Here is a 17,531-nt window from a genome sequence, read left to right as displayed (position 1 = left end):
ACAATTAATAATTTAGAATTAACAGACATACATAGAATATTTCATCCATCAATAACTGAATGTACTTTCTTCTCAGCAGCACATGGGTCCTTCTCTAAAATAAACCATATCTTAGGCCATAAAGAAAGTCTTAGCAAATACAAATAATAATAATAATAATAATAATAATACAAAAAATACCATGCAGTCTATGAGATCATAATAAAATGAAATTCGAAATCAACTATAAAATGAAAAATAGAAGCTACTCTAACACCTGGAGACTAAACAATATGCTACTAAATGACCAATGAATAATAGAATTCAGGGATGAAATTAAAAAAAAAATACTTAGAGGTAAATGAGAGTAGCAACACAATCAAAATCTGTGGGACAGTATGAAGGCAGTTCTAAGAAGAAAGTTCACTGCACTGAGCTCATTTATTGAAAGAATAGAAAGTCAACAAATAAATAACCTAACATTACATCTCAAAGCCCTAGAAAAGAACAACAAATTAACAAAAGCAGTAAAAGACAGGAAATAATTAAAATAAGAGCTGAAATCAATGAAATTGAAAGAAAAGAAACAATTCAAAAATTTGACAAAACAAAAAGTTGGTTCTTTGGGAAAAAAAATAAAATTGATAAACCCTTAGCCAAGCTAATGAAGAGAAAAAAAAATAAAAACCTCAAATTACTTATATAAACACCAATGGTAGAGAACAGAAGACACAGAGACAAACCCACATTCATGATAAAAAAAGGATACATCACAATGGACACTACTGAAATACAGACAAAAATCAGAAAGTTCTTTGAAAACTTATATTCTAATAAAATAGAAAATCTTGAAGACACTGACAAATTTCTAGAGACATATGACCTACTCAAATTGAATCAGGACATAGAAAATTTAAACAGATCAATTTCAAACAGTAAAATTGAAGATGCCATCAAAAGCCTACAAAGAAAGAAAAGCCCAGGTCTGGATGGATTCTCAACCAAGTTCTATCAGACCCTCAAAGAAGAACTAACACCAATCCTCCTCAAATTATTCCATGAAATTTTTAGAAAAGGAGTAAACACTTCCAAACTCATTCCATGAAACTAGTATCACCCTGATACCAAAACCAGACAAAGACACATCAAGGAAGGAAACTTCAGACCAAAAGCACGCATGACCATAGATGCAAAAATTATTTTTTCAAGAGAGAGAGAATTTTAATATTTATTTATTTTTTCTTAGTTCTCGGCGGACACAACATCTTTGTTTGTATGTGGTGCTGAGGATTGAACCCGGACCGCACGCACGCTAGGTGAGTGCGCTACCACTTGAGCCACATCCCCAGCCCAAAAAATTCTTAATAAAATACTGACAAATCACATACAAAAACACATTAAAAGACAGTGCAGCATGATCAAGTGGGGTTTACTGCAGGGAAACAAGGTTGGTTCAACATACAAAAATCAACAAATTGTAATACATTTCACCAACAGAATTAAATACAGAATCACATGATTATCTCAATAAATGCAGAAAAAGCATTTGACAAAATACAGCATCCATTAATGTTCAAAACACTAGGAATAATAGGAACATACCTCAACATTGTAAAAGCTATAGATGCTAAACCTCAGGCCAGCATGATTCTAAATGGAGAAAAATTGAAAGCATTCCCTCTAAAAACTGGAACAAGACAGAGATACCCTCTTTCACCACTTCTATTCAACATAGTCCTGAAAACTCTAGCCAGTGCAATCAGACAGAAGAAAAAAATTAAAGGAATATGAACAGGCAAAGAACTCAAACTATCCCTATTTGCCAATGACATGATTCTATATTTAGAAAACCTGAAAAACTCCACCAGAAAACTTCTAGAACTCATAAATGAATTCAGCAAAGTAGCAAGATACAAAATTAACACCCATAAATCAGCTGTGGTCCTATACATCAGTAGAATCAATTGAAAGAGAAATTAGGAAAACTATCTCATTCACAATAGCCTCAAAAAAACTTAAATATTTGGGAATTAATCTAACAAAAGAGATGAAATGCCGCTACAATGAAAATTATAGAACTCTAAAGAAAAAGACATCAAAGAAAACCTTAGAAGATGGAAAGATCTCCCATGTTCTTGGATAGGCAAAATTAATATTGTCAAAATGGCCATTCTACCAAAAGCACTACACAGATTTACTGCAATTCCTATTAAGGTTCTTCATAGACAGAAAAGCAGTCATGAAATTCATTTGAAAAAATAAGAAACTCAGAATAGCCAAAGCAGTCCTCTTCGAGAAAAGTAAAACAGGAGGCCTCACAATACCAGACCTTAAATTATACTACAGACCTATAGTAACAAAAGCAGTATGGTACTGGCACCAAAACAGACATGAAGACCAACAGTACAGAAGAGAGGACACAGAGACAAAATCCACATAAATATAGTTACCTCATACTAGACAAAGGTGTCATAAACATACACTGGAGAAAAGATAGCCTCTTCAACAAATGGTGCTAGGAAAACTAGAAATCCATATGTAACAAAATGAAACAGACCCCAATCTTGAACCCCACAACTGATTCTCAAAATCAACTCAAAGTGGACCAAGTACATAGGCATTAGAACAGAGACCCTGCACCTACTAGAAGAAAAAGCAGGCCCAAATCTCTATCCTGTCAGCTTAGGAACAGAATTGCTCAACAAGACTCCTAAAGTGCAAGAAATCAAATCAACAATCAATAAATGGGATGGTATCAAATTAAAAAGCTTCTTCAGAGCAAAGAAAACAATCAAAAACATAAAGAGAGAGCTTATGAAATTGGAGAAATCTTTGCCATTTGCACCTCAGATAGAGCATTAATCTCTAGGATAAATAAGGAACTCAAAAAACACCATAAAACAAATAACCCAATCAATACATGGGCAAAGGAACTGAACAGGTACTTCACAGAAGAAATATAATTGGTCAACAAATACATTAAAAACCTCTTCAACATCACTAGCAATTAGAGAAATGCAAATTAAAACCACACTCATATTTCATCTCACTCCAGTCAGAATGGTAATTATCAAGAATACAAGTAACAACATATGTTGGTGAGGATGTAGGGGGAAAAGGTACACTCATACATTGTTGATAGGACTACAAATTGGTGGAACCACTATGGAAAGCAGTATGAGATTCCCTAGAAAACTTCAAATGGAACCACCATTTGTCCTAGTTATCCCACTCCTTGGCTTATACCAAAGGACTTAAAATCAGCATATTATAATGATGTGGCCACATCAATGTTTATAGCAACTCAATTCACAATAGCCAAAGTATGGAGCTAACCTAGGTGCCCTACAACCAATGAATGGATGAAAAAACTGTGTTATATATACATAATGAACTAAAACTCAGCCATAAAATAAAAATGAAATTATAGCATTTGCCAGTAAATGGAGATGGAACTGAGAATATCATGCTAAGTGAAATAAGCCAATCTCAAAAATCCAAAAGGTGAATGTTCTCTCTGATATGTGGATGCTGACAATCAGTGGAGGGAGGAAGGAATGGAGGTTCACCATATTGGAGAGGGAGAAGTCGGGGGAAGAAAAGGGAGTTCAGAATCAGAAAAACAGTAGAATGAATCAGACCTAACTTTCCTATGTTCATATATGAGTACACATGCAGTGTAACTCCACATCATGTACAACAAAAATTGGAAGTTATACTCCAGATATGTATGATATGTCAAAATACGTTCTACTGTCCTGTATAACTAAAAAGAACAATGTTAAAAAGAAAGAAAGCCAGGCAGAAAGAAAGCACTTGGAGGGTTTGGCTTTCTGACATTTCATCAAAATAATGAAAAATAAATATTTCTTTCTAAAGATCTTTGGAAAGTCACTTGATGAGATATTTAGTGGGAAACCACACAAAATTCATAGGTCTGGAATAAAAAGTTTGTAATTAATATTTGAACATAAATATGTCCTATTTGACATGATCACATAAATATTATCTTCTCAAAGCTTTATGTACTTTTTATAAGGTTTCTTGTAAAAAAAAAAAAAAACTATCATTAGCCAAAATATTTTTAGTGGTCTTCTTTTGGAATTTCCCTTAATAATTTAACATGGTCTGTTGAACAAATGATGTTAGGTACAGGTTTTTATAGATATTCTTGATCAATCTGAGGAAGTTCCCATCTATTCCCAGTACTAAGAGATCTTGTCATGAATAGGTTTTAGATTTTGTCACATGCTTTTTCTGCATCTATTGATATCATTGTGTAATTTTTCTTTAACCTGTTGATAGAATGACATCACTGACATATTAACTGACTTTCAAATGTTAAGCCAGTTTTGCCTGTTTGGGATAAACTGCACATGTCATGGTATATAATTTTCCTCATACTAGACAAGATTTTACTATACTTTTGTTCGGTTTCCTAAATATGAGTAATGAGGATAATAGTAGTACATGGTTCATATAATTGTGAAAAACAATTAAATAAGTTAATATATATAATGGGCTTAGAACAATGCCTAGCATTTAAAAACTCAAAATGTTAGAGACAAATAGAGAAGAGGCTTAATAACTACCTATATTCAAAGGCTGAATTCTATGACATTCTATTACCACACAAATAGAAATGTAAAATATTATTAGTTCATGGCATCAACTTTGACCAAATTATTCTAAACAAAAACTTACTTATCACCTTTGCCTACTTCTCACAGAAATTATTGGCAGTTCTACTTCCAAAATATCAAAATATAGTTCTTGTGTAAGCTTTTCTCTCCATTACCCATAATGCCATCTGTTCTCTTCTGTACTGCTGCAATGGTCCTTCTCTCCTCTCCCACATAAAGCCCACTATTTCTCTAGAACTTAGAGAAAACTCGCTGGGCATAAGTTTAAATCAAGTCTGTCTTCTGCTTCACAATGGCTCAGAATATTAAGTTCAAACTCTAACATGACCTGGTACCTGCCTGTTCTCTCCTCATCTCTATCACTCTAGCTATGCATACCTTTTTAATATAAGTTGAATACTCCAAGAAACTTCCTACCTTACAGCCTTTCATTTCTGTAACCTCTATTCTCCTTAGCTCTGACAGATTCCTCTCCAAAATTCAGATCTCAATTCAAAAGTCTAATCACATTTTACTCCGGAAATTTTCAAATATATATACAGCAGTAGAGAAAATCCATTGCCACAATTTCAACAACTGTCAATTTTATCTACACTTACTTCTATTTATTGCCCCTCCCATAAGCAAATCCCAGGCATATTTTACCTCTAAATATAACCACTGTACAATCTCTAAAGGGATTCCTTTAAACTATATGATTACAACTAAAATAATAACTCCTCAATATTATCAAATAACCAACCAGATGTCAACTTTCTCAATTACTATGACCATTACTAGTGAGTCAACTTAATCATATGTCTGTCAGGCTACATCATATACAAAGAACTAGAGGGAAACTGCAAGGCTAGAGAAGAGGGGATTTGTCCCTTCAAGTTTGCTTCTTAAAACTTTCTTTCTCCCTATTCTGCTTAGTTTCACCTTAGCCTCTTATCTTCACTGTGACAGCTCTGATTCAAGTGGCAGCAGGTGAAATCAGGCCCCTTCTCAGAGGTCTGAGCTTTGGCCCCTCAGGCCCTCAACATGCTTCTAAATATTTTTAACACTTTTTGTTCCCAGTTCTAAAAGTGATAAATTCATGATGTCTTAGTATTCTCTGCTTGCATATTCTGTTACCTAATTCTTTACATTAAATTTTCAATTAATAATTGATGTGGTTTCTATCTCCAAACTGGAGACTGGATGCTGATGACAGTGTACTTTCTTAGCTCATTAATAAAGATAAATATTAATATGAAGCTATTAAGAATATCATTACTCTGATTTAGAGCAGATTTGTGTGAACTACAAATAAGAGCTAAGATTAAACAGAACACTTTATATTAGCATTTTTGATTCTTCACAAAAACACCTCACAACTGGGGAATTTTCAGAAATTGAGAAATTTAAAAAAAAAATCAAGCAAGTTTATGGCACTTCTTTTGACTTTAGAATTCTCTTGTATCAGATATACAGATCTTTCATATTCAGTTAATTTTAGATTATCTGCATATGAATTAACCATGATAAATTGTACTCTCAGCTCTCCCAGATATTATAAACTACCTACTCCTTTTTAAGATAATAAGATCTTTCACTCATTCTTCTGTAACATACAACTTTTACATCAGAACAAGCAGGAAAGAAAATAATAAAAACATGAAAGCAGCAAGCTTAATAAGATGTCAACTTCGTTTAGGCTAGTACTAAAATGTGACACTGACCCCAGTGTAAAGTAGAAGTGTAGTCAGGGGGAAACAATCAAGAGTAGAAGCAAGGGCAAAGCTGGCAACTAATTTCTCAAATCAAAAATTCAATATGGTTTATTCTCTCTGTGCCTTGCTTTCCTCATCAATAAAATGGGACATATATTGACCTCCCTAGAGCTCTTCTAAAGTTTAAACAAGTTAATATGTATAAATGTCTTAGAATAGTACCAGGCAGGCCCACTAAGCAAACAGATGTTATCTAATATTAATATGTCTTCCTCATTCTAAAATACATTTCTTCATCCATAATCAAAATAATTAAATATTCTAAACTTCAACTTATAGTATAAGCAATTTGTGGCTTAAGTGTTGTCTTTGTAATTATCAAAGATAAAAACAATCACTCAAGGTAATCATAAGCCCCACTAAGTACTCCAACTGAAAACACTAACATATAGATATAAAACTAAAAACATGTTTATAAGCTTTTTTTTTAAAGATAGACACAAACCTTTATTTATTTTATTTATTTTTATGTGGTGCTGAGGCTCAAACCCAGTGCCTCGCACATGTGAGCTCTACCGCTGAGCTATAACCCTAGCCCCTATAAACTTTTTATATTAACAAAGAAATATGATTATTAACATATCTGCTGTCAAAAAGTTTAAAACAATACTCATATCAAAAAGTAGGTTAAAAAATGTACACATAATATAACCACAACATATAAAAATAACACAGGGGCTGGAGATATAGCTCAGTTGGTAGAGTGCTTGCCTAGAATGCACAGGTCCTCAGTTTAATCCCTAGCACCACCAAAAAAAAAGGAAAAATGGAAGAAAATATGTCAAACTATAGTTGATCTTGCATAATCTTGGCTTTGCTGTTTTATTTCAAATGTTTATAGTAAGAAGTCATTACTTTTTGTGATAAAAATAAATAAATAAACATTATTCCTAAAACATAGCTTGGAGAAGCATAGGAGTTCCTCAAAGATATATGAGGGGGGAAAGGCAGGCAGCGAGGGAACATTTGTAGAAGGTGAGTTAATACTATGTGGGAAATTATTCAAAGGCAATGCCCATCCTTAAGCATGAGTATTTCAAGAACAGGAAGAACCTGAAAATGGAATAACATCTGCTTTTATAGTTAGTGCAGGGCAAAGTCTAAACTCACAGACAACATAAAGCTATAAACTTCTCCATTGTTAACTACACTCAGATTAGACTATGGCAATTTAATATCACCAGAGCACTTCATCTCCATTCCATTTGGCTTGCCTCCAAAGTCATTTACAAATTTTTTCATTAGAATTATTTTTACAATCAAAAAAGAATCATTTGATAAAACTCTGTTTGGATCCTAGCCTTTAGTTTCCTTTTAGCTCATAAGAATTTTGGATTTATTTATTCTACCATCATCCTACTATTTTGTGTTATTTACTTATTTTTCTCTTTTGGCAGTACTGGGGATTGAACCTGTAGATGTTCTACCACTGAAAGCAGTATCCCCAACCCTTTTGATTTTAAGATAGGGTCTCATTAAGTTGGTGAGGCTGGTCTCCAACTTCCAATCCCAATTTCATTGGGGAAATATCAATAAACCAGTTTCAAGGCATTTTAAGTCAATTCTTCCAAACTTTTAGCATATACAAGAATCACACAAGAACATGTTAAAATACAGTTTGGGGCTGGGGTTGTGGCTCAGTAGTATAGCACTTGCCTAGCATGCATGAGACATTGGGTTCGATCCTCAGCACCACATAAAAAATACTAAATAAAGGTACTGTGTCCATCCACAACTAAAAAAAAAAAATATTTTAAAAAATGCAGTCTAGTTAACTGCGCCCACCAACATGGATAAGTCTGCATATAAAACAAACACAGGTCATAGTGGCATAGGTAGACTGTCCCTCCCACCCCAGCTACATATTTTAGGACGTTATTTATAGTAAAATGACTAAATCTGTAAGTGGTCTTAAAGTCCTCTTTTTTCCCTCTGAATCAATGTTCCCAAATGTTTACATAGAACGGTACAGATCTCCACAAAAAATATCTAAAAATTTAGATAAATTAAATAAAATTTTAAAAATTTAGATAAAATATTATATTGGGTTAAATTAAATAAGTATCTGTTTTACCAAATTCTAATACAAACTAATGTTAGTAAGAATCCAAGTTTTAAAGAACTTAAAATTGGGAAGATTCTACCACAATTTCTCAGTGAACTATAGGAAAAGCTGATATTGAATTGTTTTAAGTGATTATTCGCTTCTCATGGTTCAAATACCATTGGGCTTTAGTTTGACCTAAAACTTAGCTACTAAAGGTTCTAGGAGCGAATGAAAAATTAAGATGAAAACATAAATACCTACAGTACAACTTTGTGAATACACTAAAACTCACTTAACTGAGCTGGATTTTTGTTTGTACTGTGCTTCAGGATCAAACCCAGGGCCTTATGCATGCTAGGCAATCACTCTGCCACTGAGCTGTACTGTACTCCCATCCCCAACTGTTCACTTATTAAAAGAGAAAATTTTATGACATGTGAATGATCTCAATTTTTAAAAAGAAAAAATAGAAGCACTGAGAAAATTTCTAATCTTACTATTTGCCAATAAATTTAGTTTCTAACACACTGTATCAGCATTACTATTAAATGACAATTATATTCTGGCCTGCAGTGTAGGTCTAAAAATCAAAAGAGAAACAATAAAGACAATAAATTGGCCACTAGCTTGATAATGATTTTAAGAATTTTAATACCATTAGCTATACATTTACTTGCTCTCAATTTTTTCCAAAGTTCCACTTCATCTTTTTTTTCTTAAATAAAAAACAAAGAGCATTTATTGGTTCATGTAATTTAATACACTTCATCTTTCAAAAACAAGTTAAATTTCAAATTTTGTATAGTAATCATTTTAGCATCTTTTTTTTTCTTTTTCTTTTCTTTCTTTATTTATTTTATGTGTGTGTGTGTGGTGCTGGGGATTAAACATGGGGCCTTGTGCATGCAAGGCAAACACCGTACCAACTGAGCTATATGCCAGCCCTTACAAAAAAAAAAATTATGGAGCCGGTTGTGGCTCAGCAGTAGAGCACTCCCCTAACAGGCACAAGGCACTGGGTTCAATCCTCAGCACCACATAAAAATAAATAAATAAAATAAAGGTACTGTGTCCAACTACAACTAAAAAATATGTTGAAAAATTATCTTTGTATTTTTAAATTAGATATACAGTATTTAATACATTCAAGAATAGTAAGATGGCTATTAACCACCAGATTGTGAAAGCAAACTATTTCTACCTCTTTCTACACATGTGATCTCTGGCAGGTAAATAACTTACTCTCTGCCCAGTTTTCCCTTAGTGTCCTTTAGTGTAATGATAATTAAATGCAAAGTGCTTAGAACAGTGCCTGGTACTTAAGAAACACACTACCAATGTCACCTACTTTAATTATGCAATTACTATTGTTATAAGAAATAGCATTCCATCTTAGGCAACAGGCAACTCATTACAAATCCTGATAACATTAAGATTTCAATTTACCTTACTACTGAGCTTGAACATTAAGAAAGCTGGGCTAATTATGTTATTAGCCTCAGTGTTTATCCTATATTTATTCCATTCACAATCAGATTTTCTCTACTTGAGTCATTATTAGTTTCTCTCCTGACTCATCACATAGAAAGGTAGACTGTCTGGAACATAATGGCAATACCAAAAAACATTTGTAAAGTATACTAAGTGGAACAAGATCTATGCGATATTTAGTAAATATACTAAATAATTATGACTTAAATTGTGTTCATGTCAAAGTGTTTTCTATATTTTAAATGCTCCTTTTCCCTCCCTTTTACATCTCGAGTTCAAATTATGGAGGAGTAATCCATCCTGACAGAAAAATAATATATCATTAAGTAATATCAAAGTTCCTATTTTTGGACCACTAACCAAAAATAAAATTACATTTTGCTGATAGTCTGATGTGCAAAATTTTGCCAAGTAAACTATAGATAAAATCAGAAAGCAATCTCTAAGCCTATAAATTTGATCTTAATTTCTATTCAATTCCATGCTTTTACTGTTTTCTTCAAATGTTTAATTTATATTTAAATAAAAAGTTTTTTTAAAAAAAAGCCTAGGGAGGGCTGGGGTTGTGGCTCAGCAGTAGTGCACTGGCCTAGCAGGTACAAGGCGCTGGATTCAATCCTTAGCATCACATAAAAGTAAATGAATAAAGTAAAGGTATTGTGTCCAACTACAACAATCAATCAATCAACCTATAAGAAAACCTAGGAAAATGTTAAATAATGCAAAATAGGTTAATTGTTTAAAATTTCCCTTTTCCCCAATGCATGTGCGTGCACATGCACACACATAAAACCACACAGAACATTTAAAATTGTGCTTTATCGCTTTCTATGAAATCTTTTTAACTGACATATAATAATTGCATATATTTATGTCTGTGATCTTGAGTCATTTAAGCTCTAAAAGTCTCCATTTTCTCCTCTGAAAATGGGGGGCAAAGAGTGTAATTATCATGTGAGATTGCTCTAAGCATTAAAAAAGTACATAAAGCACTTTAGCCAAGAAATATGCAAAAATGCTTTAATACGTTAACTTTTATACCTCAATGCTACCCCTACCTATGGAAAGATTATATTTTCTATGGCAATCATATCCACTAATTCATTCATGCAAACCTACTACTCAACAGCAGTAACTTCACAAGCACTCTGTGAACCAATTACTGAGGAAGACCTCTTCAACTATCCCTCTTTATTGAGTTAGGTACCCTGATCAGGGACTAGGCTATACTAATCCTTATGGTATTTATCTGTTTCCTTATTTTGCTTGAAAGAACACCTTGTTAAAAATGCCTGTGTTCATTTTGGTATCCCTAATTATAGTCCAATAGTTCTTAACCCTGACTCACTTTAGAATTACATTGAGAGCTTATAAAAGTATCAATGCCTGGGATACATTCCAGGTGCATTAAATCATAAGGGAGTGAGAATGGTAGTGGAGAGGGTAAAAAATCAGCACGGGGGAGATCCACACATGATATTAATGTGTGGATCTGCAATCTGATGCTTACAATACTATATTTATGTATGTGAGGACATACATATAAACATAGATATAGAAATATTCATGATTCAAGTCAAAACTCTCAACCTCAATAGCTTCTCCCAACCCTATCACCTCTTTCCTTTAAACAAAATATTTGTAATGAATAATCAATTCCATGCTGTACTCCAATGGCTTTTAAACTGTTAAGTCACTACTTAAGTTTTTCATATAACTATGTCTTATGTCTTCTTTCTAGATTACAGTCTTGCTTCTTAAGAACATACACTACCTTATTCTTCTTGTTTCTTCTAGTGCTTATTATTAGGACAGTGCCTTGAACACAGTCATGTAATAAACATTTGCCTAATCTGATAAACATACACAAAAATTATTGACAGGAAGTATGTCACATCCAAATTGTTCAATTTAGGCAAGCTGTTACCAAAAAAAAAAAATCTTTTAGAAAATGAAAAACAAAATTTATCTTATTAAAGAGCAGCTGGATATTTAGACTTTTCTATGGTTGTCACACTCAGTACCTACCCTATATTCAAACTGCATCAGCCAGGGTGTTTTGGGGTTTTTTTTGTTTTGTTTTAATATTTATTTTTTAGTTACACATATACCTTTATTTTGCTTATTTGTTTTTATGTGGTGCTGAGGATCAAACCCAGGGCCTCGCACATGCTAGGCAAGTGCTCTACCACTGAGCCACAACCTCAACCCCTATTTTTGGTTTTTGATGGTACTGGCAGTTTTAGTTTTTAGCCTGCTTCCTTGCTAAACTACCTCCTAGCTGACTTTGTTACCTTTAGGTGCTGTCATACATCTTTACAACAATATTATGAAATACTCTAATGAGTTAATAAAAACCACAACTGTTTCACACAGATGTTTAATGTGTATTTCCTAAAGAAACTTATCACTCACTAAAATAGGCTCTCTATATACAAACTACATACTATTCTAATATAAACTTGATTGGGAAAATTGAAAGTGGATCTTACTACACATTAGATAAAATGTAAGTGTACTTTTGACTATTGACAGATTGAAAAGTTTATAAAAGTTTATAAAATGGAATATGTATAAAATGCAATATGCCTTTCTAAAACAGGAGTGCTTAAGAACCTCCACAGCAAGTGGCATTCTCACTTTGGAAACTACTAGAAGAAATGGCATATAATTCTAAAAAATCTAAAGACATGAAAATAATTTACCTTCAAAGTTTCCTGACATATTTCAGTAGTATTGAAACAATATAAAAGACTTTTTTAAAAATACAGGGAGGAGGCTCTCAAGCCTGATAATTAGATACTGTGGTAAAATATTACCATGTTTTGTTGGGTCCCACAGCTTGAAACAGATAGAGCCATAGTTACCACTAAAAGAAAGCAGTCCTCAACTCCCTACTCAATTAAAAAAAATTCCACACACAAAAAAGGGTGCCTAGGGTTGTTTTGTTTTAAGTAAGATTAAATTTAGGAGTTGCCAACACCCAAACGAAAAACATTCCAGAGAATTAGACTCAATTGTAGTGGGGAGTCATCTACATTCTCAGCACTAAGTTCTCTCACTCAAAGCAGGAGTACTAACAAAGGATGTTTCTTAGGATCTCACAAGATACACCCTACTTATTTCCCCTAGTAAACATTGCTCTTGTTTTGAAGAAATACTTGAAAAATAATCTTAGCACAAGCAGCCGGACAAAAAGCGAATTTTAACATCTGCCAAGATATTTGCCAAAATAAGACCCCTGTCAGATGAACAATGAGTAAAGACTGAAAATGACAAATTCTCATATTTGGATCACAGCTTTTAAAAATAAAGTTGAGGAATGTAGGTTTTCCAAAGCCTTGTCTTCAATTTCCTCTTAATCTTCATATTTTTAAGTTAAAAAAAAAACCTGGAAATTTGATTACCACTCTTACGAATTCCTTTTAAAGTAATTTAATGAATAACAGATATTTTGTGCAAGTAGCAAACCACAAAGGACAGTTTGCTGGCTAATAGAAATCTCTGAAACATTCATACAAAAATACACCCTACAAAGACATACTCTTGATTTTCTGGGAATGGAATCATATTAACATCTAAAACTTTAGGTATACTTGATAATACACCCTAACTTATTACAAATGCTTTTATTTAAACCACAATTAAAGTTGATAAATTCTTAATAGTTATTTAGTGTGTAGCAAAATTGAGTGAATTAGAAGGCAAGGAGTAAAATGAGGGGAAAAAGTGAAACCTGCAGAGCCAATGAGAAGGTGTGCCTATTCTGGGGGGAAAAAAAGTAGTTCAATCACTTCCCAAACATGATGAGCTACTGTTAAAGTAACCCAAACTTGTTCAGGATTGTTTTGTTTCAGGTAGAGGTGTGATTATACACTCCGTAAAAGTATTTACCAGTCATCTAATGAGATGCTGCTGCTGACTGCAGAAATGTCTGTAGACTAGTCAAAAACACCAAAAAAAAAGAAAACAAAAAAAACACGCCACCCCTACCACAAATGTTGTCCAGATATTTAAGTACAAAAAGAGAACTCTAAGCAAACAGAATTGTGAATTGCTGCAGCATCCCTATTGTCCTAAAATGACTGGGATGACTGGGGGTGGGGGAACCGTGATGGGGAGCACCACTTAAAAAGAGAGTGAGTGTGTGTGTGTGTGTGTGTGTGTGTGTGTGTGTGTAATATCATGCATATGTACATTGGATACACTCATCATCGGCTCATTAAGATAAAGCTATCTTGGATATTGCTAAGGCCACATTTTCTTTACTGGTGCTTGTAAACATCAAAAGAGGAGATAATCTGATAACTTGAGACCGACACGTGGGAAACTAGAGTACGTCATCGTCACCACTAATCAATTTTCCTAACTGATCAAGCATAAACAGATAGGTCTAGGTAGGCAAGTCTCGGTCCAGAAGTTGTCTTTCTACCGCTCTAAACAAGTATGTATTCAGGATCTGAGACCTCATCCAGGAAGCTTGGAAAAGCACGTGTCCTACACTGTGGGTTTGGGGAACTTCCCAGGAAGTATTTGCTCAAAGCAAAACTCCATCACCCGCTGCCTGCCCAGCTCGGTCAAAGGATCAGCAGGACGAGTCAGGGAGAAACCTGGGCCCCGGAACCCAGGAGCCCTCGGGTGGAGGACGCCAGACGGTGGCGGCCCCAGGAACAGCATGGCCCCCGCCCGCTCACCTCTGCCGCGGGGATATTGACCACGCCGGTGGAGCGCCTCTTCTCCCGCAGCTTTCTCTTCTCAATCTGCCCCTTGCCTTTCCTGGCACTTGGGCCCGAGCTCCTGCCCTTCTCCGGGGCGCTATCCGGTTCCTCCTCTTCACCCCGAGGCGGCGGAGCTCCGGAGGCAGCGGCGGCGGGGGTCTCGTCCTCTGGCCGCCGCGGGCCGGGGGCCGCCCGAGCCAGCGCGGTGGAGCCGACACTACAGTTCACGCCCCCGGGGCCGGGGACAGCAGGTGCGGCCGAGCCGCCTGGGAGATTGTTGTTGAGCTCGTTGGCCGTGGCAGCCGCCGTCGAAGTGCCCACCGCCCCCGCCGGGGGCTTCCCGGCCGCGTCGCTGCTGCCCCCGCCCGGGGCTGAGGGTACCGGGGGGTTCTGCTTGGCGCGCATCTTCTCGCGCTTCGCCTTCCACTCCTCCAGGAAGTCTGTGGTGCTGCCGCTGAGGCCGCTGCTGGTCCGGTAGCCACCGGTCGCCATATTCCCAGAGGGGCTGGCTGGGTGCTCACCTCAGACGGCCACCCGGGCTCCCAGCTCCTGATCCCCGCCGCCGCCTCCTTCCCGCAACCGCGAGGACTCAAGGAACAGGACCCCTGGCGCGGGCGGCGGAAACTCCCCCAGCAACAAGAGGGTCTGAAGAGAAATACAAAAGGGGGCGGGGAGGGGAGGCGTGAGGTCTTGGTCGGACCCAAAGGTCTGGCTTCCGTTCTCGCCCCTCCGAGTACCCCCAGAGCGCACCCACTCGTCTCCAACGGCGAGTAGACGCCGCCGTCCCCACCCTGCAAAGTTTCTCCGAAGCACCTACACCGCCGGCCGCGACGATCACCGCCCCTCGAGGGGAGGAGAGAGGGCGTGACCCCACCCCCGGCCCGACCGCCCCATCCCACCCGGGTCCGCGCCTGCGGGGGACGTGGGACCATGGCCAGACCCCGCCACCTGTCGGCCCAACTAAGCGCCCGCTCTGGCCACCGCCAGTCCGAGATCCTCGTCACCGACAACCCGACTCCCGGGTAAAGCCTCTAACCGGCTCGCGGAGGAGGCGGGGACGAAGCACGAGTGGAGTGCTGGTGGCCCGAGAGCAGCCCCTTACCTCCGATGAGTTTGTGGGGAATCAGGCGCGGGACGGGGAGTGAGTACCCCGAGTGAGCCGAAGGTGCGGCGCGACCTCCGGACGCGCGGAAGGAACGCGGCAAACTCGCTGCCCTGCTTTCCCAAGTCCCTGACTAGAAGGGAGGGAAGAAGAAAGGGAGGGAGCGAGGGGCGGGAGGGGAGCCGAGCGGTGCCGAAGCGCGGGCGGAAAAGGCCGAGGGGCGCACGAGGGGCGCGGCTCCCGGTGAGGAGGAGGCAGTGTCCGGCGACGCCCCGCCCCCGGCACTCAGGTGCGCGGCGCTGCGTTGGGCCAGCGGCCGCCGCCTGCCGTGCGCCAAACCTTCCCCCGGCCTGCCGCTCTCTGCCTGCGGCGGGTCGCACCGCACATTCTTGGGCCGCCAGCCGCGGGGCGTCCGGCCTCCTGGCGCTTGCGACTCTGGGGCGGGAACGGCACTCCAACGCCCCTCTCCCGGCTCCCCTCTCCGCCTCGCTGGTCTCCCGCCACTCTTCCTTTTAAGTACATAATCTTATTTGAACGAAAGTTTCGAATATTGCCAAGGGGGAAAGTGCAATCAACTTGTGAAGATTCAGGAGCTAACTGGCCAGGATGAGAAAATACCCACTCGTTTCTCTTCTTGGTCGCTCACCCCTTTTGAAATGTCTTAGGATGGTGGTCCTGAGGAAACCTAAGGAAACGCATCTCCTGGTGAAAAGGAATCGCCTAAAAAGAAAGGCTAAAACTGTCCCGTGAATTATTAAGAGTTTACTATTTTACCTTAGGCTTGCAGAAGTATCAAACCTCCTTTGGACACTTTATCTTATTGGTGATGCTGACTCTATTTGGAATGTTCCTCTTAACCATTCTATAGGCCTTCTCTTTCCAGAATAGTAAATTCAGCAGCAAAACTCCCTGTCAAAGTACGAAAGCAGCATTGATTTTGATTTGAAATGAGCTGGAGGGGTGATAGTCTCTATTTTTCCATCCTTACTTATCCTTACATTTACAAGATTTACAAGTTATGGAAGATTTCTGGATCAGGGCTGGGTGGGCTACCACGGGCAGACACCAGAGTAGACTGACTTCACTATATCCAAATAATATCAAATGTCAGGGCACATCATTGTTGTAAGCCCCAAATGCTAGGTCTCTGTTTTGTAAAAAGTAGGAAGGCCTGAGCCACACTCTTCCCTAGCAACAACCGTTTGTCCTACTTAATATTCCTACTTAATATTTGGACCTGGTAGTACATGGAAGGTGGGTAATCAATGTGTGCCCGCTGTGGGAATGAGAAAATGATTCACATGCCCTGTATTTCTCAAAGACAAAGTCACACAGTTCTGGGCTTTGGTCTGACTGTTGAGGTTCTGGAAAATTCAGTGGAAAATTAAAGGCCTTCCTTGGGAATAGGTTTAAATGGCTGAGTGGCCATTTGCCTCCTGGTATCTACCTAGGTGCACCACCTGAAATTTCTCAGTTACAGATTCACTACTTTGTTTTATGAGTTTTAAGATGGGGAAAAGGGGATTTGAGTATTAAATGTATGCACATTAATGGGCTTTCATAACTTCTCTGAGGATTTTCTCTTTGAGCGGCTGTAGGATATAGTAGAAAGATGATATAGTCAGTCTGGGTACAAACATGTTAAATACCTGCAAGATCTTGAGCATATGTTTAAATTCTCTGAAACTCAGCAGCTTTCTTGACTATAAAATCAGCAATAATGACTTATTTTAAAGTGATACTGCAAGTAGAATGTGCTTTGTTCAGGAAGGCACTCAACATAGTACCTCCTATTAA

At 37.7% G+C, this 17,531-nt stretch overlaps 1 protein-coding gene across 4 annotated transcripts in view; it reads right to left on the bottom strand.

Moving 5' to 3' along the window:
• The window catches only part of Pawr (pro-apoptotic WT1 regulator), a 101,580-nt gene extending 85,652 nt beyond the window's left edge, over positions 1–15,928 (bottom strand). The window contains exons 1-2 of one of the 4 annotated variants that reach the window (XM_078053105.1): positions 15,735–15,928; positions 14,609–15,277 (exon numbers count right to left, since the gene is read on the bottom strand). In XM_078053105.1, coding sequence (XP_077909231.1) covers positions 14,609–15,124 — 516 coding nt within the window. In that variant the 5' untranslated portion in view covers positions 15,125–15,277; positions 15,735–15,928. Of the gene's footprint in view, positions 1–14,608; positions 15,484–15,734 lie in introns of those variants that run through there. The other 3 variants (XM_078053103.1, XM_078053104.1, XM_005337989.5) reach the window with 3 other exon arrangements.
• Between the last annotated feature and the right edge of the window lie 1,603 nt (positions 15,929–17,531).

Source organism: Ictidomys tridecemlineatus, chromosome 6 (genome assembly GCF_052094955.1).
Source record: "Ictidomys tridecemlineatus isolate mIctTri1 chromosome 6, mIctTri1.hap1, whole genome shotgun sequence".
NCBI lineage: Eukaryota > Metazoa > Chordata > Mammalia > Rodentia > Sciuridae > Ictidomys > Ictidomys tridecemlineatus.
The sequence above is the reverse complement of the archived record's forward strand: the minus strand, read 5'-3'. Positions and strand labels throughout refer to the sequence as shown.